General features: G+C 36.3%; 3 protein-coding genes and 1 pseudogene across 3 annotated transcripts; 1 reads left to right on the forward strand and 3 right to left on the reverse strand.

Annotated features, from left to right (window-relative positions):
- Positions 1–6,746: 6,746 nt before the first annotated feature.
- LOC121986882 lies at positions 6,747–8,282 on the reverse strand (annotated as a pseudogene).
- A 2,428-nt stretch (positions 8,283–10,710) lies between these two features.
- On the forward strand, positions 10,711–12,648 carry LOC121986883 (protein FAR1-RELATED SEQUENCE 6-like). Its single transcript, XM_042540811.1, has 2 exons — positions 10,711–11,784; positions 12,547–12,648. Exons 1-2 carry the CDS (start codon positions 10,711–10,713, stop codon positions 12,646–12,648), a joined length of 1,176 nt encoding a protein of 391 aa, XP_042396745.1.
- Positions 12,649–19,095: 6,447 nt separating this feature from the next.
- Positions 19,096–20,363, reverse strand: LOC121985239. The gene is made up of 5 exons (XM_042538563.1): positions 20,097–20,363; positions 19,884–20,008; positions 19,610–19,798; positions 19,469–19,520; positions 19,096–19,389 (listed from the first exon to the last, which is right to left on the reverse strand). Exons 1-5 carry the CDS (start codon positions 20,361–20,363, stop codon positions 19,273–19,275), a joined length of 750 nt encoding a protein of 249 aa, XP_042394497.1. The 3' UTR covers positions 19,096–19,272.
- Positions 20,364–21,532: 1,169 nt separating this feature from the next.
- LOC121985238 (putative pentatricopeptide repeat-containing protein At1g56570) lies at positions 21,533–23,339 on the reverse strand. Its single transcript, XM_042538562.1, has 2 exons — positions 22,831–23,339; positions 21,533–22,738 (listed from the first exon to the last, which is right to left on the reverse strand). Exons 1-2 carry the CDS (start codon positions 23,326–23,328, stop codon positions 21,533–21,535), a joined length of 1,704 nt encoding a protein of 567 aa, XP_042394496.1. The 5' UTR covers positions 23,329–23,339.
- Between the last annotated feature and the right edge of the window lie 845 nt (positions 23,340–24,184).

Genomic DNA, 24,184 nt, shown 5'->3' on the forward strand with positions numbered 1-24,184 from the left:
AAAGCCATTGAAAAAACTATTAAAAAATCGTTGAAAAAGCTGTTGGAAAAATAATTGAGAAAGTCGTTGAAAAATTAAAACTATCCGCTAATTAAAAACTATCAATTTGAAAGTTTTTTTTGTTTTTTTAATAAAATACACACATATATATATATATATATATATATATATATATATATATATATATATATATATATATATATATATATATATATACACGCTACTCACTTATCCTTTTCTTGTTATTTTATTTGATGAGATATGCGTCACGTAAGCAAAAATTAAAAAAAAAAAAAAAAATCACTGGCTGCGCCGCGATCTCTCCGCTTCTCCCGACGTTTGCTGCTGATCGGCGTTTGATGCTGGCGGATCACCCCTTGGCCGGATCACAACCAGATTTCGGCCGGATGGCTGCCGGAATCCGGCCGTTTCATGGCCAAATCTGTCGCGACGCTAGCAGATGCAATGCTGCCGATTCTGGTCGCGATCCGGCCGGAATCCGATCGCGATTCGGCCGGAATCCGGTCGCGTACGGTTGCGACCGGATTCCGACCGGATCGCGGCCAGAATAGGCAGCATTGCGTCTGCTAGCGTCGTGGCAAATTTGGCCATGAAACGGCCGGATTCCGGCAGCCATCTGGCCGGAATCCGGCTGACGGTGGCCGGGCGTCCAGCTGAAGGTCGGCAGTGGCCATTTGGCGAGGTCGGCAGTGGCCGTTTGGCGAGGTCGGCGAAGAAGACGAGAAGAGAGATGATGCTGCGTTTTTTTATTTTTTTTGACTTTGACGTGGAATGCCAAATCACTTTTACCATACCAAACCGCAAGAAATGCACCGCAGGAGAACATTTCTCTCTCTCTCTATATATATATTTATAATAAAAATAATAATAAATTTTACTCATATGGGGACATTGATTAAAAAAATACATTGAACGTGTTCAATGTTTTGATGGTCCCATGTATGTTATAATCACCCTCTTGCATGGGTTTTAACGTCCTAGAAATGTTATAACATCGTAATAATTTCAATCCGGATTTTTTGGATCACAACCTTTAATTCGCTCCTGAACCAAAGGTGGTTCATAGGTGAAATTTTATGAACCCTATTTGTATAAAAAATGGGGTCCATAAAAATCTACCTGTGAGTGAACTAATCCATTCTCTCTGAATCACATTTTATGATTCAAAGGATTCGTGCTCTAATAATTCACCAATATCGTTGCTCTAAGGGGACTAATCAAATATGCATATTAGTACCTTTTGTTTTTGTTATTTTAAAATGTATGCCACAAGGTTTGAAATACGAATAGATAAAATAACAAATGGTCTTTCCTTATAATAAATTTAAAACAACTCCAATAGTAACCCTTTTACACTATTTTAATATAAAAGGGATACCAAATGTATTTCTTAAACGTGCATCATTGGATGGTGCTGCACAATTTACTTGCGCCAAAATGGTACAATTGCCAATTTACTTTTTTTTTTCTTTGTTTTCTACATTTAAATTTAGAAAACTACTTTCTTTATTATAATATATTTTAATATTAAATTTATATTTAAAATATTCTTAAATATTATAAATTAATATTATTTATTTAATTGGATTTATTATGTAAATTTTATATATTATAAATTTATATTAGTTATTATTTAAAATATTTGTTATATTACTTAATATTATAAATATTTTAAATTTAGAATTAGTGCTTTTAGATTATATATTTTTTTATTTAATTATGTATAGATTTGGATATATTATTTTACTTTTAAATTATTTAAAAGTAAATTTAGAAGTAATTAAAATAATAAATTATATTGATAATTTCATAATAAATACACAATTAAACATTTAAAAATTTAAAATACATAAACATAAAATACATAACATATAGTCTAACATACAATTTAAATATGTAACAAATACTAAAACAAATATATATTTAAAATAACTATAATAATATTACAATACTAAATAAATCATGTTTAATATTTTAAAAAATCACTTTCTTAATCATCGAAATAATCATGGAATTAACTAAGTTACTCAAAAGAAGATATTAATTTTTATTTTTTTTAACAAAACAAATAATATCATAAAAATTAGTTATTATGTACCATAAAATTATTAATTTGAATAATAATTATTATTATCATAATAAAAATATTTAATAAATTAATATGTATGTTGAATAATAAATTATAAGATGAAAAAAATAAAATATTTTAATAAATATTTTTTTAAAGTAGGAAATGGTATATATGAAAAAATATTTAATACTGAAAGGATATTCAATTGGTACTGAAATTGTACCTAAATAGATTTTATGGTTAGAGCAACCGTTGACTTAAAGTTTTTTCAATAAAGTGAAACTATCAGCTGACCTTGTTATTTTTCTCATTCTATTTTTAATTTTTTTCCTTTTTCTTTTTCCAATTTTGAATATGTTAGATCCATATATTAGGTTTAACTAAAATTAAATTACTATATACATCTAAACTAATCTGATTTCACAAATAATCTAATTTCATAAATAAGCAGAGTCTATGGAATCATTATATGTTTTTCATTACTAAACTAGTTATCAAACCATGCATACAAATCACATTAGATTATTTTTCGTAAGGATTGTATTACAGAATCTCTGATTATAACGTCTCGATAAGGACTGCTATATCTCCATAATTCAAGTGTAGTACTAAACATGTAAGAATTCGTATTGCAAAAGCCAACTGTAACACATCGGCAAGGACCGCTATATCTCTATGAGAATTTAGGTGTAGTGTTAAATAAATAAGAGTTCTCACACCATAGGTTGAATAAAAACAAATATGATAGAAAAACTAATAATCTAATATTTAGAACATGAAACATAGGAACACTTACTAGTAAATCAATGGAGGTAGCAGATACGATGATTAAGAGAAAAAAATAGTATTTGGTCTGTACATGAGACAAAATGGATAGGTGAGAAGACAAAACTGATAGAGAACTCAGGTTTTAAGTTATAGTACACAGGAAAAAATAAAGTAAAAAATGGAATGAGTATTGTTGTAGATAGTTCGTTAAAAATAAAATTATAGGAGTAATTAGAAAAGGAGATGGAATTATAGTCCTTAAGATAATAGTATCAAAAGAAACTATAAACGTAATTAACATATAAACACCATAAATAGGATTAGATGAAGCTACCAAATCAAAATTTTATGACGACTTAGATGAAATATTACAAACATTCTGTCAAATGAAATGATTTTAATAAGAGACGATCTAAATGGACATGTCGGAGTGAAAAATGAGGATTATGAGAGGGTACATGAAAATTATGAGTTTAGAACGAGAGATGAGGAAGGGAAAACTATATTAAATTTTGCGATAACATATGACATTATATTAGTTAATAAGTCTTTTTAAGAAAAAAGAAGAACATTTAGTTACGTTCAAAAGTGAGAATAATAAATCGTAAATTGACTTTCTTATAGTAAGAAAGAAAGATAAAAAGATTTGTAAAGATTGCAATATCATCACCGGAGAAAGTTTAACTACCCAACATATGTTAGTAGTGTTGATATATACCTCAAACATAATATCAATATAAAGAAAATATATATGACTCCTAAAATTAAGTGGTGAAAGTTAAAGTATGAGAAGCAAAATATATTTAAAAAAAAAAGGTAGGAGTACAAGCATTAGGTGAAATATACGGTGATTCTAATACGACATGGATAAGATGATATCTAAGTAAGGAATCTTTATGGTGGAATGAGAAAGTATAAGAGAAAATAAAGGAAAAATGAATAGCTTATAAGAAATTATATATTTATAAGAACGAGAAAATTTTAAAAAAATATATACAATAGTAAAAAAAACTAAGAGTAGTGAATGAAACAAAAAATAAAACTTTTGAATGATTATATTAACAATTGGATACAAAAGAAGGGGAAAAAGATATTTATAAAATAGCTAAAGTGAGAGAAGGAAGACAAAAGATCTTATCCAAATAAAATGTATTAAAAATGAATATAATAGTGTACTAGTAAATGATTGGAGAAATAAAAAAATAGTAGAAGAGGTATTTACATCAACTTTTTAATGGAGATTTAGGTGACCAACTTAACTTAGACAATTTAAGTAAGTCAAATGAGCATAGAAATTTAAATTTTTTTTATCATAGAATTCAAACTTCAAAAGTAGAGCAAATTTTAAATGGGATGCATAATGAAAAAGCCATTAGACTAGATGTTATTTCAATAGAGGTATGGAAGTGCCTAGGGAAACAAGGTATTGAATGACTTATAAAATTATTTAACATGATATTGAAAATAAAAAAACCTAATCAATAGAAAATAAGTACTCTAGTTCCCTTATATAAGAATAAAGAAGTTATACAAAATTGTGGAAACATAGGGGTATTAAACTAATGAGTTATACCATAAACTTTGAGAAAAAATAATAGAAAAAATATTAAGAAAAGAGACCACGATGCCTAAAAATTAATTTGGGTTCATGCTTGGAGGTCGACAATAGAAGTTATACATCTACTACAATTAATTGAAAAATATCAGGAGTAAAGATAAAATCTACACATGGTATTCATTGACTAAAAAAAACTTATGATAAAATTTCAAGAAAAATTATATGAAGAATTTTAGAAAAGAGAGGTATTAGCATAACATATATTGAACTAATTAAGGATATGCACGTGAATATAATAACTAGAGTAAAGATTTCAGGCGGACTAATTGAAGTATTTCCAATAAAGATATGATTACATCAAGGATCAGCTCTAAGTCCCTATCTTTTTACATTAATTATGGACGAACTCACTGCACACATTCAAGACACAGTACTGTAGTACATGTTATTCGCAGATAATATTATTTTGGTGGATGAAATACGTGAAGAAGTAAATTCTAAACCAGAATCTTGATGAAAAATACTAGAATGGAAAAGTTTAGGTTTAGTAGAATAAAGACAAAATATATAGAATTTAAGTTTAGTAATATTAGACATAATGAGACAATTGTTAAGATAGGAGATGATGAGTTCTCTGGAACTGAAATCTTTAGATATTTAGGATCATTTTTATAAAATAATAAAAGAGATTGAGAGAGATGTATTACATAGAATACAAGCAAGATGATTGAAATGGAAGAAAGCGTTGAATATTTTATGTGATTACAAAGTACCTCTTAAACTTAAAGGAAAATTTTACAAAACCGTAGTTAGACCTGCTATGTTATATGGAATTGAATATTGAATTATGACTCAAGCACATGGGCAAAAGATGAGAGTTGCCGAGATGAGAATATTAAGGTGGATGTGTGGACATATAAGAATGAACAGAATAAGAAATAAAAGCATTAGAGAGAAAATCGGAGTTACATCTATTGAGGGAAAACTCCAAGAGACACGTTTAAGATGGTATGAATATGTACTTAGACGACCAATAAATGCTCCAGTTAAGCGATATGAAACTATGACAAACATGCATATTAAACAAGAAAAAAGAAGACAAAAAAAGACCTGATTAACAATAATAAAACAAGATAAAATTTATTTAAATATATATGATGATATAGTAGGAGATCAAACTCAATGGTATAAAATGATCCATATAACCGACCCTATCTAATAGGATAAAATTTGGTTGTTATTATTGTTCTCTAGGAGCTGAACAAAAGAGAACTAAATGCACCTAGACAGACAGGATTGGCATTTTCCATTCATCCACAGGGTTGATGAAGAATCCAAGAATAAAAAGTTATAATGATCATGTTAAGCAGTTCCATTTATATGAACAATTTTTTTTTAATATTGAACACATAACTTACGCACATAAACACTATGCAATCATTGGCCACATACTGCTAGCATACACTTTTTCACAACTTCGAGTGTTCTCAATTGTTGTTCACGTCTTCAATTAATTAGCAATGTAAACATTAAACAGACCACTTAAACAGGTTATTAATATTACCATTTCAACATTCTTTAATTTAGAGTATTCCTTCTTCAACTGGAATTGCAGTGTTCTCAACTATTATTATTAGTCTAATTAGTTGTCAATCTATGTATCGAAACCGTTCATTTACAAAAAGGTTAATGTTATTACAGCTATTTTTATCTAACATCAAGTCCGGCATAAATAATACAGTTTAAATCAAAGTTTACACTACGAGTTTCACCTACTTTTGGTAAAAACTAACGTAACTAATGCCAACATGCACTATACTTGAACAAGTATCTACATTGATTGGAGATCCTTAAAATGGAAATAATCACTTAAAGACATTTCTAGGTTTAAACACTTGAGTTTTCAATGTTCCATCATCAGGGACCAACAAAGTTGAAAGAAAATAACCAAAGGTATGATGCATATGTCATCCTCTTTTCTTGCAAAATATATTATAGTTGCCGTTCTAATTGCGCCACAATTGTTCATCAATTTTCTGTTAAAGATAAACAAAGGTTCTTTTTCATTGTCAAACTACAACATGGATAACATATTTAAACCTCAAACTACATTACCACACTGGAATTTGTATTGGTGAGAGAATGCACAATGTCAGAATGCTCATACATCAAAATGAAAGGGGAAGAAGCCAGCACATGCATGGACAATGAAGAGTGCATAATGACACTAAAAATATAAAAAACATTGCAATGTCGCTTGACCATAGCCCTTATTTCTAGTTAACAAACCACATGTGATATTATGATAACATCCTTACAAAAATATCTACCAACCAAACAGGATGATGCAGAATCAAAATGTTGGATAACAGTATACAGATAGAATGAAACTTCTTCAAAAACAAAGTATTCTGAAATCATAAACAGAAGGCCAACAAGAACAACAATTGCTATCAAATTCCATTACCACCTATTCTTCCTGACAAGGCAGATGGTGAGAAGATAATGTATTAGGAGAAAATAGAGTTAGTTAAAAGTGTCTACCATATCTCAAACCATCAAGAATAACATGAATCATAAGTCAAACTCAAATTCCATCACCAAGTGTTTCAAGAATTCTAGAAAAAACCTCAGATCAGTTCCCCGGGGACTTGAGCTCCTCCAACGTCGACTTTATGTAATCCCTTACGATCTCTAACCATTCCAAGTAAATCTGCTACTTTCTCCACTTTTCATCCATGGGCAGCCCTTGGTCTGTCAAAGAACCACCCCCAAGGCTTAGGGCCAGGAAGTTCAATGGTGATGTCCCGTTAATGAGCTCCTTAAACAATGGTGACAGGCAACTCTTCACTGTCTCTTCGATGATGTTTGGTATCACAGCTTCAGGAGCTAAAGGTGTTTGCATTGGCGGGGTGGAACGATCTACATCAACTCCTCCAATTGCTGAAGTAGGATCAAGTACACCTGCGGCAGCCTCTTCTATCATTCTCCTTCTCATAAGCCGTCTTGATATAGAGTTCCTTCTCTCAGAACTCATGGAACCATCGTGGATACGAACTGTAATGATAGCGTTCGAGTTTGGACTGTTAATATCCTCCTCGTCGCTATCATGAGCCCTCTTTGTTCTTGCGCTCCAGATCTTGCGAGCAATGTCGTATACGGCTGGCCCGTTCACGTTCGTTCTTAAAAACAAAGTTTTTGCCCCTTGATTGCATCCGGCTGACGCAGTTACGATACTTCTTCTTCAGGCGGCCAAGCTTCTCGTTCAGCCGGTTCTTAGTGAATTCGAACTGGAGCTGCTTCTTAATCTCGTCGTAGAACGGGCCGGCGTCATACTGGTGGGAGGCGAAAGTAGTGCCCCGCCTCGATGTGAACTCAAAGAACCCTTGCAGGATTCAAATTTCCTCTTCGTCCGTCCAAATCCTCTGGAAGAGCCGGCGAGAATCATCCAAGCCGACTACGGTGAAAGAGGTCCCTTCTCCAGAGTCCGAGGCGGTGGAGACGGGTAAATGAGCCAGTTTGAAGAAGAGGGCGCTAGAAGGGACAGAAGAGGGTAAGACCTGGACGGGGATGGCACCGTTTTGGGGATGAGCGGCGGCGGGAGGCGGGAGCGTAGAGGACAGGGTTGAGTTCGGGGACGGAATTAGGGATAGGAATTGCGGCTTCACGGGAGGGAGTGAAGGCGCTAAGAAGATCACCGGACAGTGCCGAAGCGAGTGCTAACACCGGCTGTGGCCGAGGAAGAGGCTGAACCGTCTGGCCGTCGTCGTCGTTTACATCGCTGTCGTCGCTCATGTCGGAGTCATCCTCGTCGTCGTCCTCGAAGACGGAGCGCTCCTGCTCGGCTTCCTCAGAGGCCGACATCTGGTTTTTCCTCTTCCGCTTCCCCTCGAAGAGAACGCGATCTGGGTTGGAGACGAGTGTTCGAGCGTGGAGTAGCTTGGTCGGTGTCAAATTTAGTGGATCGGCATCGAATCGTCGATATCCACCGCACGTTTGCGAACGGACGGTCCATACGATGGTTTGGCGGAATCAAGGATTTCAAACTCGATCGATTTGAAACAGGGCAAATGTTAACAATGCATAAGTTATAAATTTCACCTAAGGGGAGCTTAGGTGCATGATGTAGGTCTCATATTTATTTATTAATATTTTGATTTAAACCTTACATATGTTTTAGAGGAATGATATTGGCCGCGACAACTCGTCGTGACTTATATCCGTGACTCCGTTGGCAGCCCTCGTGGCCACCTCCACCTCAGCGCTCTCTCTCCGCGACGCGAATGAAATCCACTCGGGCCAAAATTTGTTCCTCGCGTGCCCTAACCAGCCCTCCCCTGCCGTTTTCTCTTCTCCCTCCCCAGCCCTAACTTCTTCGAAATCGCCGCAGCCCCTTCTCCCTCCTCGCTGAAGCAGCAACGACACCCTCCCCAGCCCTAACTCCTTCGAAAGCGCTGCAGCCCCTTCTTCCCCCTCACTGAAGCAGCAACGGCACCCTCCCCTGCCCTAACTTCTTCTAAAGCGCCGCAGCCCATTCTTCCCCTTTGCTGAAGCAACAACTGTTCTTCCTCAGCGAGGCTCGTCTCCCTCAGCGTTCGAAGAAGCACACCAAGTTATAGCAACAAAGAGCAGTAGTTTTGAGTACTCTTTGAGGTAGTCAACTTCTTCTTCTACATCTTTTCTTTCTTCAATTCGTGGTAACCAAATCTTGAGGGATTATCCAAGCAACTAGCAAGCAAATGAATCTTAGTTAATCGGTGGCACTCAACGGAATATTTAGGACAAGAATCAGACAATCAATATAGTAAAAATGACATGTAGAATAACAAATAAAATGTCTTACTTGCATAAATTTCAAGAGCATCAGATCCTCTTGCATATGATCTTAGTGGTTCAGCGTCCTTAGAATATCAGATCCTCAACAGAGGCACTAGAAATGGATAGTTCATATTTTTAGTGCTATTTCATAGGAATTCAGGAATGCTATTCTAATGCAACTTGGTAAGCCTCAATTCCTGTTCTTTATAGGTGGGAAACACAACATGATCCTTTAGAACAATATGAACCAAAAGAAATTATTTTGTTAGTAGAAAGAAACTGATGATCTTGGATGTACATCAACTTCTGTTATTTGCTTGTATAACATAATAATGCAGTAGAGTTCTTTTGTGCAGTGCTATTTCTTAGATCTCTGCTAAGATGTATGTGCAGTGCTATTTCTTAGATCTCTGCTAAGATGTATGTGCAGTGCTATTAAGATGATCCCTCCTATGTTGTATGTTCAGTTTCTAAGTTGCATACTACTTTTCTCTTAATAAATGTAGGTGAAGAAATTATCATGGAAGAAGGAAAATTTGATTCAAATGAGATGAAGGATAACATCGACCCATCTCCATCTACCGTCGAAAAAGTCAAGCTACCTGAGATTGGAATGATATTTTCCTCTGAAGAAGAAGTTCGTACTTTTTATAATTCCTATGCTACCAATGCTAGTTTTGGTATTTCAAAATTAGGTGGTAGGAATGGAGATGATGGAAAATAAAAATATTTTTCTATTGGATGTGCCAAAAATCGTAAGAAAGTATCTCAAGCTAAAAATGTTTTACATCCTCGACCTTCTAGTAAGACAAATTGCAAAGCTAAGATTAATGTAGCTGTTCGAAATGATAGAAACTTTGTGATAACTAGTGTAGACCTTGAACATAATCATCTCTTGAGCCCTGGAAAGTCACGACATTTTAGATGTAATAAAGTATTGGATTCTTCTACGAAGAGAAAATTGGAATTAAATGATCAAGCTAGAATTACTTTAAGCAAAAGTTTTCACTCTTGTGTAGTTGAGGCTAGAGGTTATGAGAATTTATCATTTGATGAGAGAAAATGTAGAAATTATATTTCAGAAGCTAGAAGGTTGAGGCTAGGGGAAGGAGATGCTGAAGCTTTGAGTAATTATTTTTGCCGCATGCAAAGTAGAAACTCAAACTTTTTTTATGTGCTGGATTTAGATGGTGAACCTCGAATAAAGAATATTTTTTGGGCAGATGCAAGATGTAGGGCTGCGTATGATTATTTTTGTGATGTCGTGACTTTTGATACAACTTATTTGACTAATAGTTATGACATGCCTTTTGCTCCATTTGTTGGGGTGAATCATCATGGGCAATCTATTCTGTTGGGATGTGGATTAATATCAAGTGAAGACTCAACAACATTCACATGGTTGTTCAACTCGTGGTTGACATGTATGCACGGATGTGCTCCAAAGTCTATAATCATAGACCAATGTCGTGCAATGGCAATCGCAATTGAAGAGGTATTTCCGAATTCTCATCATCGTCTATGTCTTTGGCATATTATGAAAAAACTACCAGTGAAGTTAGGCGGTCATGCTCAATACAAAATGATAAAGAAACAATTGAAGACCATTGTTTATAACTCTCTTACAGTTGATGAATGTGATGAGAATTGGTTAAAAATGATTGAGGAGTTTAAGCTGGAGAACAATGATTGGTTGAAATCTTTATATGAGGAACGGAATAGATGGGTACCTGTGTATGTTAAAGATCACTTTTGGGCTGGTATGTCCACAACTCAAAGAAGTGAAAGTATGAATGCATTTTTTGATGACTATGTTCATTCTAAAACATCTTTGAAGCAATTTGTTGAACAGTATGATAGTGCATTGAAGAAGAATATTGAGAATGAAAAAAAATTGGATTTTGTTTCTTTTAATTCCATCATGCCAGTTATTCTTGGTCATTCTATTGAAAGACAATTCCAAAACGCCTACACTAACAATATATTTAAGTTGTTCCAAGATGAAATAAGAGGGTTGATGTTTTGCGATGTCTCTTTGTTGAGGGAAGAAGGGATAACTTTAATATTTGAAGTAGTAGAAAATATGTTGGGAAATAATGGACATCCTAGAAGAGAAGTTTCCTTTAGGGTACATTATACCGAGTTAGATTGCCAATTGAAGTGTGTGTACCGTTTGTTTGAGTTCCGGGGAATTTTATATAGGCATGTGATCAAAGTGTTAATGAGAATGAAGGTTATTGAGATTCCTATGCGTTATATTATGGACCGATGGCGCAAAAATATTAAACGTGGGTATCAAAGCATCAGTAACATATATGATGATTATGGTTGTGATGGAAAAAGACTTCGGTATAATACTCTCACCCCATTGATGCAAGAGGTTCAACAACTTGGAGTTGAAAATGACGGCATTTGTTCTGTTTTGGTGAAAATCATGAAAGACACTAAGGAAAAACTTATTATTGCTATGGATAATGGGCAATCAATGGTTGAACAACTTGAAGAAGCATCTACATCTGGGGCAAAAGTGATACACTCTCCATTGAAAGTAAGAACCAAAGGTCGTCCACCCATAAAGAGGAAGTAATCTAAAGTTGAACAAATAGTGAAGAAATCAATTGCAAAGGCCCAAAAGAAGGTATGTGATGCATATAATAGTTACCTAAAATAATTGTGTTATGGTTTTGTACAAGTATATTCATGTGGTTTTAGATAGTTTAAAGTTTGTTTATAATCTATCTTGCAACTATGAGTAGCCTAAACAAGTTTCTTACTGGCTGGACCACATGATTCATTTTTGCTGTAACTCACAGGTAATTATAACTTGTCTTCTAACGTTATTTTGTATTCTTTTAGTTTATTGTTAAGCACACCTTCAGTACAATTAATGCCATCATCATTTGAATTCCTTATCTGTAGTAAAAAAATCTGTAGACAAAACTGATATCACCTTGGTAAAATGGGTTGTGTTTCGATACTAGTGTGGGTTCATTTTCTTTAATCGGCTATTGATATCACCTTGGTAAGCTATTGGTTCATTGAATTTTCTAAATCTTTCTTGTGTTTGTGTTCGTGAGCAGGAGCCATTCAAAAGGAGATAGCCGCAAAACTACAGAATGCACACCCTTGTGGTTTCAAGCCTCAACACAAGCCTCAACTCTCTGTTTTGCAGTTTCATGATTTCTATGCCTTTGAATACAAATTTTTGATGTATGCCAGTTTGTGAATCAAGAAACAATTGTTGATGTACTGTTGAATTTGTATTCAGGCAATCTGTTGTTTAATTTTTGTTGTTTAATTTGTATGCCAGTTTGTGAATCAAGAACCATCAAAGCCATCGTCCACTGTTTCTGTTCTTTCTTCACTTATGTTATTTCTTGAATACAGATTTGTGATGTATGCCAGTTTGTGAATCAAGAACCAATTGTTGATGTATTGTTGAATTTGTATTCAGCCAATTTTTGAGTGTTTCTTTCTTATAGCCACTACATAAGAAGTGCTTCACTGAGAATTTGTAGTGGCCACGCAGGCTGTGATGGACTATATGTATGATAGAGATGGAATTCAATGCAGCCAATGCAATGCATATACAAACTCTGACTCCCTCAATTCAATGCACAAATTTAATGCACAACACTGGTACTATTATAGGGAGAGGAAGGAAAATGAAATTTAAAACAATAATTAAGTATATGTAATAGATCAATAACTAGAAATTCAAATTTTGAATCAAAATAATAGTTGCAGATCAGAGGCAATGAAATTCTTCCAAATTAGATAATAGTTGAGCCCCGTCAATTTCTCTGTCGAAAAACTTTTTGAGTCCTTAGATGAATCAACACAGTACCAATTAAACATTTCAAATAAACACTCAAAAATTTCTATTCGAACAGTGTTTAATAATATAACTAACAAACCAAGTTTGTGTTCAGAATTACAAACATTTAACCATTTATATTACAACATCAACATGACATAACACTAACTAACCAGATGAACTAACAACACAATTAAGATTACGGCTAAGAGAATCAAGTTCACCAACACTAATATCCAAATGAATTTTGGTATATTGATTATTGTCGGATTATGTCCATGAGAAGCATTCTCTTCACTTTTAATTTTGCCAGATGAACTAGTATCGGTCGTCACCCACTTTTGCCATCCATGTTGCCCACACCTATAATAGTGTCTTCCAGGATTCTTGGTTGACTTAGAAATACACACCAATGTTATTTGTCCGCAGTCTCTGCATGTTACAGGTTGAGATCTCGTATTCTCGATGCTGCTATAACTTGATGATGCCATAAAATAGCAACCTAATAATTAAATTTTCATTATTAGATTAAAAAAAACAATGTCATTCTTCACAAAAATAAAGCTATAACAGGGCAAATCAATAATGCCTTTTATGTTCTTGTGCTAAGGAATTAGACATGAAACAAAACGAAGCCTATATGAAACATGAAACATGCAAGAAATAATTGAAACAAAGATAATATGCAAGAAATAACTGAAACAAATATTTGTGTCTCTTCCAATAAATAACATGGAGAATGTAGAGATAATGTTTCTTTTGATTTTTTTTAAAAGTATCTGTCATATTGGAACTAAGCCAAGCAAATGTCCATTTGCATTTGCTGCATCGGCTGTTGGTGAAAGAACTCTACTTGAATCTAAAATAACAAAAGCTTTCCATGTACAATTTTAAAATAACAAAAGAACTCTACTGCATTATTATGTTATACAAGCAAATAACAGAAGTTGATGTACATCCAAGATCATCAGTTTCTTTCTACTAACAAAATAATTTCTTTTGGTTCATATTGTTCTAAAGGATCATGTTGTGTTTCCCACCCATAAAGAACAGGAATTGAGGCTTACCAAGTTGCATTAGAATAGCATTCCTGAATTCCTATGAAATAACACTAAAAATATGAACTATCCATTTCTAGTGCCTCTGTTGAGGATCTGATACTCTAAGGACGCTGAACCACTAAGATCATATGTAAGAGGATCTGATGCTCTTGAAATTTATGCAAGTAAGACCTTTTATTTGTTATTCTACATGTCCTTTTTACTATATTGATTGTCTGATTCTTGCCCTAAATATTCCGTTGAGTGCCACCGATTAACTAAGATTCATTTGCTTGCTAGTTGCTTGGATAATCCCTCAAGATTTGGTTACCACGAATTGAAGAAAGAAAAGATGTAGAAGAAGAAGTTGATTACCTCAAAGAGTACTCAAAACTACTGCTCTTTATTGCTATAACTTGGTGTGCTTCTTCGAACGCTGAGGGAGACGAGCATCGCTGAGGAAGAATAGTTGTTGCTTCAGCGAAGGGGAAGAAGGGGCTGCGGCGCTTTAGAAGAAGTTAGGGCAGGGGAGGGAGAAGAGAAAACGGCAGGGGAGGGTGTCGTTGCTGCTTCAGTGAGGGGGAAGAAGTGACTGCGGCGCTTTCGAAGGAGTTAGGGCTGGGGAGGGTGTCGTTGCTGCTTCAGCGAGGAGGGAGAAGGGGCTGCGGCGATTTCGAAGAAGTTAGGGCTGGGGAGGGAGAAGAGAAAACGGCAGGGGAGGGCTGGTTAGGGCACGCGAGGAACAAATTTTGGCCCGAGTGGATTTCATTCGCGTCGCGGAGAGAGAGCGCTGAGGTGGAGGTGGCCACGAGGGCTACCAACAGAGTCGCGGATATGAGTCACGGCAAGTTGTCGCGGCCAATATCATTCCTCTATGTGTTATATGCATGTTAGCTAGGTTATAAGACTCACATGATTGGACGAGATAAGTGTGGTTGATGACTTGGTAGGGCCAAGGCAACACATTTAATGGTTTGTACATACGATAAAGTTTGAAAAAGATTTGCATTAGGTATGAGTATTCATATCTATTTTTCTATTTAAAATATATAATTTAAGATAAAAAAAATTATTTTATTTAATTTGAATATTCATTTTTGACTATATCATATATCAATTTTTTTATTTTTTCTCTTTCCTCTATAATATTTAGGGAATGTAATCTATTCCTTAAATTTAGAAAAATATTGTTAAAAAATGTAAAATTTAATGAATGGATAGGATGACTAATGTAAAATTTTTTAACTACCCTATCTAAAATTTAAGATAAAATTTTTTGATAGGATAATCAATGTGGATGCTCAAGAGACCATAAGATGAAAAATGTTGAGGTAATATTAGAGTAGGTCATGGACGTTGACTTGGTGCAACGAAATTGGTTAACTAAATGACTCTAGATCTTTTGGGATCGAAGAAGGATGGTATGAGACATTCAAGATAATAAAATAAGGAGTGCATAGTGTTGACAGTAACTTGAAGAAGATGAAGTACATAGATGAAGAATGAAAGATAACATATTGAGCAAGTCGAGGGCTCGATATATCTGAGGGATGAATAACCTAGCAAGAACTAACCTTGATGATGAGTTGCCAAACATAGCTCATATGTGAGCTATGAGAGTTGAGAGTAGATCTCAACATAGACGAAAACTTGACTATTTGATTGGTCGGTTGTAGTTGGGATTTTAATTGACTAATGAGCTAAAAGTTAATTAAGGAGTTGATTCGGATGTGTTATTTAATAACATTAAAAGTTGACTAGGTAGTTGATTGAATTCAATCAATTGATAATAAATTTCAACCAATTGGTAATAATCTTATCCAAAAATCATGAAGAATGTTAGCTGGAGATGTAACTCCTCGATTGACCTTATGAAAACTCCGCTCTGATTTATAATACAAAAAACGCCAGTGTCGAGCCAGGGAAGGGGTCCTCGGCGTTGGTCTTTCGACGTTCAAGTCAGTCACCGAAATAGTAGAAAGAAAGCGGAGCAATGTAGTCGCAGTGAAAGCATAAGTACAAATAACAAATATCACATATCTCCGCCAATGCATGAACTCCTTTTATATAGTGCTACAGTGGGTGACGTGCACGCTCCTCAAGGCATGGACACGTTTTTCTAACTGTCCTATAAAAAGACATGTCAAAAAAGTGTCTCTGACACTATACCTTAATAGGGCGTGCAAATCCCTCCTACGACAATAGAAGTTTCTGTCGTGCGATTTGTCTGTTGACATTGCCCTATTATCAGCAGCATTATCTCCCAAAAGGATATTAGGAGACATGGGAGGGATCCTACTATTGGCTGAGCGGGGGAGTCGCTCGGCCTAGAATCCCCTCCCGGTCGATTTCCGTCGCTCTTCTCTGTAGTACCTTGGTTCAGTAGAATGTTTCGCATCTGACCGGACAACTGTTCAGGTCGCCTTAGTGTTCCTTCGGGCAGTAATGAACATCTGACGTTCTTGCTGTAGTGACCCTGGCCGGACGAGCGATCTCCTTTGATGAACTTGTTAGTCTATCAGACACTTCGAGCCTGATCGACACTTGACGTTGACTTCCGCTCGGCCCATTTTTGGTGAGTCCGTTGGTTCTTTAACGTTGACTTTCTTGACTTTAACTTCTCCGCTGGCTACTATCTCTGCCATTGACCCATGTTCAATGGACCCCTTTTATTGCCGCATCAGGTAACTTGATGAGAAAACTGAAAAAAAGTTATTAATAATTTAACACATTGAAATTGTAGTAGTTAGTTGGCCTAGGATTTTATAGGAGATCAATCAACTAATGGTGAAGGTCATTCAACTTAAGTAATTATTAGACTATAAATGAAAGCCATTAAGGAAACAATTGATTAATGGTGGATTTGATTAGCGACAAAATAACAAAAAAAAATGTAAGTGAATCTCAAAAAAGAATGAAACCTATAAAAAGAGAACTAAAATAAGCATTTTAATGCTAGCAAACTATTGATTGTCTAATTTTTTTTTAACTAGTCTTTCTCTTGTTCTCATTAGCGATATTTTTTTGCTCTCTCATATCATAAATCTTTACAAGAGAAGAATATTATAGGAGATTTCTCCGCCTTCAAAAATATCTGAGAAGGAAAAAAGCTAGAGAGCTTTTAGTGACTCACCGACGAATAATAGGTTACGAAGTAGGAATAAGAATTTAGAACTATGGTCGGAGGTCATCCACTAGTATAAAGTGAGCCTTATATTTTTTAGCCTTTTTAAGTGACTCACATAGCCGAGCTATGTATTTCTTAGTTAAGTGCAAATTTGAAAAGGTCTGACTCTACATTCTTTAGCCTTATGAATATTACATACAACTCATTGCAACATTCTTGAGCCTCATGAATATTACACACTAAACTCATTGCAATTCTTTATATATTAAGGTGGTTTTAAAGATTGCCTTAGTTCTCCCTAACTCATCAACTCTAGATCTTGCTACTTGCAGTGTGCAGAGAAGCTGCACATTAACGGAGTGGATGATGAATCCACTTACACCAAAACAGTGATCCACTAGGTTATTGAATTGGTTGGGCTGGTTGATAAATGCCTGTGGATGGATCAGCCTGCAGGTTTCAAACATTAAAATCTTTTTTTCCCCTTTTCTTTACATCTTTGTTTACTGAATATGACTGTAAGTTTTTTCCTTAAAGAACTGACCAGTGCCCACATCCATACACTCGATCATGGCTGCCTGCCTGTTGACGATGGCCATTTGGTATGCCAAACAGTGATGCCTAAGACAAATAATTAAAGATCGATGTTCATAATTAAAAGTAAATTATTATACAAGAAACTGCAGCTCTGGAGGGACAGAGAGGGGAGGTGGGCAGGAGGAGGGAGTAGTGGATTGAACCTTCCATGGCCAAGGAAAGGTCTTACAAGATCAAGAACAATGGAGCCATTGATGAACACGAACAAATTAACATGGAGGTCCAAGAAGAGAGTGTAAGAAAAGCTCAGCTAGGATAGCACCGACTGAAAACTAATCAATAGGAAAGCACTTAGGCCTAACGAAGTGGAAGAACAAGCATCGATCCTTTACCAGTGGCTTCAGCTTCTTGCCATGGTGGCTCCAGATGGAACTCTGCATTTCCATCCGTCCATGCTCCAACTTGAGACCTGAATTACACAGAAGGCCTAGAACATATATAAATGAATGCAGACGGGGAAGAAAAAGGAAAAGGAAAACAGAGACTTTAAACAGAAGCAAATTAAACAGGCATAGTCATGTAAATGGAGAGATGAGATGTGAGCTACAAACCTCAGCTAAGCGATTGAACATTAATTTGGTGGTACGAATTATTCAAGTGTTGCTCGAGAAAGTGAGAAGGAGATGTGACACAAACTGCAGAGAATTAAGAGAGTCTTTGTGGCTAGAGTTTGGCATGAATGCGAGAGCTAGAGATAGGTAGTTTAGTCTGTCCAGGTTGCCGAGGTATAGTCTAATTAAACATGAGGTGTTGCAGTCCGCTCTGTGATGGATCGGACCCACGCCAACCTGGTGTGGGCTGAAAAATCTCAATCCAAATGAGTTGGGAGTTAGCAGTTCAGATCTTCTGTCTCTATTTCTGTCTGTCCCTATATTTCATTATCGATCGGACGGATCAGATTAAATTTTAAGAATATTTTGCACATCACAAGGATACTGCACATATATTAAAGATGTCATGATACCTTGAGATTTAATCTGATCCGTCCGATCGACAATGGGACATGGAGACAGACAAAAATGGAGACAGAGGATCTAAACTCGGGAGTTAGGCGTCCATCAAATTTTTTTTAAAAAATATTAAAATATTAAATTTAAATTACAAATTATAAATTAAACAGATTAACTCATAAATTTTGAATTTTAAATTTTTATTTTTATTTTTAAATTATCATTTTCTTAATCAACAAGCCATCCCGAGTCCGTCATAAATCAATCCATCTAGACCGACAACCACGTAGGCTAACCTATCTAGATCTGTTTTTAAATGAAATATAAATTTTCAACATAATCCATTTAAATTATTTTCACGAGTCCAAATTAACATCGTCAACTTTCAAAGTAAATTTAACAATCTACAAACGACAATCGGGAAATCTTAGCAATTTCCCATATAAACCAATCCAAGCAGTATCACTAATCTGACAAAAGAAGCATTAATAATTTATCGAATTTATCAAGCCACTGGATCACTGTCGCCACCATCAGCGCTTACAGATTTGAGCCACCGTGCCAAGTTTATCAAGAATGGTGTGTAAACAAAATAGCAGGTCGTCGTCCAGCTAATTAATCCCTGAAAGTGGAGCAGACAATTGGTTTGTAGTCTCACTATTGCAATAATAACGTAATTTCGAGGGGTTCTCAGTTCTCACCTCATCAAAGATTTGGATATCTGAGTTGGGATAATCCCACAAATGAAACACTCTGGAATTTGAAGAACTTTCGAAGATCAATAAGTTCTAAACAGAAAAAATGAGGCGAAAAACAAAACTTTGGTTGATCAATGAGCTTACTTGATCAGTGGAATCTCAGCCAAGGGGCATGCAGCGCCTACAAAGCAAGCCAGGGCAAATCCAAGCCAGGTGCGATCCAGGAAGAACCATATGAACTCTGCCAACAAGAACAAAACGGCGGCTTCTACGTTGTCTGGAACTCCAACTTTGAACATTTCAGCACTCAATTCAATGAAAGCTGCAAGTGTTCTGATAACCCAAAAGGAGAAATTTGAATGAGCTTGTGTGCAGATGCTAAGATAGATTAGCTGCATAGTATATTCAGATGGTATACATCAGTGAGATTGCAGTCTTCTCCAAACTCCCTGCTTGATCTTTCGATCTTGAGGGTATTTTTTCATCCAAAACTAGTTGAAGTAACCCAACAGCGCAGTAGAACACCCCAAGCATGGGAGGTACCTAATCGCAGAAACATTCCATCAAACATGTTCAGTGTGCCAAAAAATTCATCAGAAAAAAGATTCAGCCGGTGGAAGAAAATGTGTACCCATATGTTGGTATGCACAGGGCCAACATCAATTGCTCCATTATGGTATACCTGGAGATTTACCCTAGAGTGAATTCCGTCGAGAAGAGTACCCAATACAGAGCCGGTCCCAAAGAGTGAAAGGGAAACAAACGGCCAAGAACCTTTTTTCTTGCTCGACTTATCAAGGCTGCAAAATGTCTTCTGTGGCAAGCAGTGAGGCCTGCAACAGAGGATGAAATTACTTTGAAAAGATGAAGAGTAGGTCAACCCCACACAAGTTTGCATCCTTGTCTCTTTAAAAGTAGCTGTTATGGAACAGCTATTATGAAAATCACTTGGCTATCTTATCCATGAACCTATCAGAGGCTGAGGCACAAATTGCTTGGCTACCTTATCCATAAAAATATGAGATAGAGACATACTGCATAATAAAAGCCCTCCATGTCATTCTTAGTCAGATAGGTTCAAGATATGAACATTAGCCAAGTAGAAGAACCGGTTCCAGCCTCTTTGTCAGACCAACATCAAACACTTTGATCAAACTATCAAAGTATCATAATACTTTATGGAACCCAAAAAACATTCATTAGTTTCAAGTCCAGTAGTCATGTCGTCTTCAACCCTAGATCATTCTTTCCTCTTCAACTTGAGGCATGCACAAATCTCTAGCCCATTCAACAAGCTCATGTGCACATCAAGATTTTGGTCTACATTGTTTTAGCACTGACGGGATGATTCAAGATGCTTTCGACTTTAAGAACCCCATTAAACCTCACTATTGGTCTTTTATTCTGTCATTTGCATAGCCTGATTCATTTGTTACATTTATGATATTCCACCAAATATAAAGCTTTATTGACACTTTGAGACCTCTACCTGTGAGCTAAAAAGATTAAGTGATTGAGCAAGCAACCACACATGAAATCTGAAATATTGTTACTGGACGTGTTGTTTGATGGATTAAGGATGCATGGCTGTAGGCATCTGATTTTGCTTGTGGCACCAAAAATTGTCAGAATTGCTCCTTGGGATTCATGTGGATAACTACTACTCCCATGCATATGCTACTGCAAAATGCTGGAATGTTGTCAAGGTAAACAAATGATGAAAGACACGGGACCTTAGAAAGACAACTGGTTGTAGCTCTGTTGAAACTGAGGATAGTTTGAACAAATCTCCTGCAAAAATTTTAGAGTTTGACAATAGCTCAAGTCATTTGCAAAAGCATTATTGAGAAACCAAGACTAGTATTCCATTATTTATTTTTCTAGCGAATACGATTCTGAACTGGTGCTGTAAGAAAGAACGAACCAAATACAAGTACATGATCTTCCACATCTATAAATATTTGAGAACTACGATGTTGAAGAATGCCAACACTACCTTCATTCTGAACTTGTCTATATAGCTTGATTCATGAAACTTTGCAAGAGGGTGATCAGAAACCAAATGAATCATCTTATGTCTGTGAAATCATGGAGCATCAAATCTAATTCAAATTTATCTTGGTTCATATGCTGAGCCAGTTCTTCTAATACCCCGAAGACAAAAATAACATAGGGATTGCTTCTATCACAAGCAACAAAGCTAAATATTTCATTCCCGACCTCAATTGAACTAATTCCTACGTCTTTCTTGTATCCTTTCTCTCTCAAGGATCTCCTGGCCTCTGCAAAATCTTCCCATGCATTACCAGCTGCATGTATACTGGATAATGAGATGTAAGTCTTTGTGTCATTTGGCTTCATGTCCAAGATCTTCTGAGCAGCTAATCTTCCTAATTCGGCATTCTTATGTATCTGGCATGCTCCAAGAAGAGCTCCCCAAATTTTTTCGTCGGGTTCAAAAGACATTGTTTTTATCAGCTCGTGGGCTTCTGTTACTCTTCCAGCTCGACCTAGCAGATCAACAACACAACCATAGACTTCCTTTGTAGGTGGAACATTATACTCGGAACTCATCAAACTGAAGTACCTCAAGCCATGATCTACTAACCCAGCATGACTGCATGCGGTAATGATACCCAAGAACAAAACAAAATCAGGTTGAAAGCCTGAACTAGTCATCTCATCGAAGAGTTTGATAGCCTCATTTCCACAACTATTCATCCCATATCCAATCAACAATGATGTCCATGTTACCAAATCCTTGGTAGTCAGTTCGTCGAAAACCTTCCTAGAATCAGCCACAGTTCCACATTTCGCATACATATCTATTACCGCGTTAGCTACTTGCAGTTTCTCTGGGTAGCCTCTTCGAATTATGCATGCATGAACCTGTTGCCCAGTGCTCAGAATTGCCAGATTAGCACAAGCTGCCATAACGCTACAAAACGTAAAGTTATTCGGCTGCAGATCTTGTGATCCCATCTCAAGAAATAGCAGTAAAGCTTCATGGGAGTTCGATCGCTCAAGGCTTGCGATCATGGCGTTCCAACTAATTAGGTCCTTCTGGGGCATTTCACCAAAGAACTGGCATGCTTCTGATAGAATCAAACACCTAGAATACATGTCAAGCAAGGAATTAGCAACCGGAAGACTTGAATCGTGACCTGCTTTCACTACTAATGCGTGGAGTTGACGACCAAGTTTTATACAACCAATTGAACCGCTCGCGTGGATTGTGATCGAGAAAGGAAACGCATTCGACTCGGGGATTTCCTGAATTAAGAAAGGAAGCAACGGGCATTAGACCATGTCAACGTCTCAGTTAGTATATATAACTCCTTACGTGGAAAGAGAGATTGACAGACATGAATCATTCGTTTAAACAAAAGGATTCCGTTGCGTGCATTGCCTGAGCGGGCGTAGCAAGTGATCATGCTTGTCCAAGAGACGACCGTCCGGTCAGTCATTTCTTCGAACACCAACTCGGCATCGGCGATGTATCCACAAGACGCGTACAGGTCAAGGAGCGCGTTCTCCACGTACGACCCGTCGCTGATGCCGCGTCGCACGGCGATCCCATGCACGGCCGCGCCGGCGGACGGTGACTGGAGCCCCCGGCACGCCGTCAGCACGCTGGATACCGTGTAGCGGTTGGGGAGAACGCCGGAAGATACCATGCAGCAGAAGGTGGAGAAAGCGTCGCGCGGGAGTCCGTTGGAAGCGTAGCCGGAGATCATGGAGGTCCATGCGACGACGTCCCGTTCGGGCATCTCGTCGAACACACGGCGGGCTAACGCGAAGGAGCATTGACGACAGAGGCGCTTGATGAGCGTGGTGGCTTCGGAGAGGCTCGCCGTGGCCATTAATCCGTAACCCATGAGAATAATCGGCTATTTGCTTTATATAGATGTGCTCTATTGGGCTTCTATTTGGGCCGACTGAAATGGACTTTTGCTCTATTGGGCTACTATCTGTTTTATAACATAATTTTTTTTTAATATAGTTGACCGGTCTAGTTTCATAGAAATTTTTTACCTACTATCGGTATAAATTGAAAAGCACAAATGAATCATAACGAACAACATTTTAAACTTTCATTATCTAAGAAATCGTCATCCCTTCGGATGGGTCTAGTGGCTAGCACATGAGGTGTTACCACAATGAGGTATGGGGTTCGAATACCTCTCTTATGTGCTAGTCACTATTCTAAAGGCTAGTAGCCGTCTATGATTTATCTCCTCTGTATTAACCTTGGGACGGATTGACATGGGATTGCTCAAAGTGAATTGTGCTTTCGAAAAAAAAATAGATCCTATGGTCTAGTCAAGCACAATTGTGCTGAGCTTAGCCGACACGATACGTGATGACACCTCTTTTTAGTGCTGAGCTCAGCCGGCACGGTACGTGATGACACCTCTTTTTGGTTGATTGAAATGGAATGTCTGTCGCCCAAAATCTAGAAGTAATCTTTACAAATGAGTGTTAGGACATCTCCAATAGTTAAACCTCTTCATAAGTTTTTTTTTCCTAATATGCCACATCAATGTCACATCAAAATTAGAAAAATTTATTATTCTCTCCACAATCAAAAAACCTCCATACAACTTTTTTTTTGGGTCCTATATTACAAATCATACATCTTTATTTTTATTTTTTCATTTAATATCTTTATATAATTTTTACTTAATATTTTATTTAATTCTCATCTTTAAATTAATT

This window comes from Zingiber officinale, chromosome 5B (genome assembly GCF_018446385.1).
Source record: "Zingiber officinale cultivar Zhangliang chromosome 5B, Zo_v1.1, whole genome shotgun sequence".
Taxonomy (NCBI): domain Eukaryota; kingdom Viridiplantae; phylum Streptophyta; class Magnoliopsida; order Zingiberales; family Zingiberaceae; genus Zingiber; species Zingiber officinale.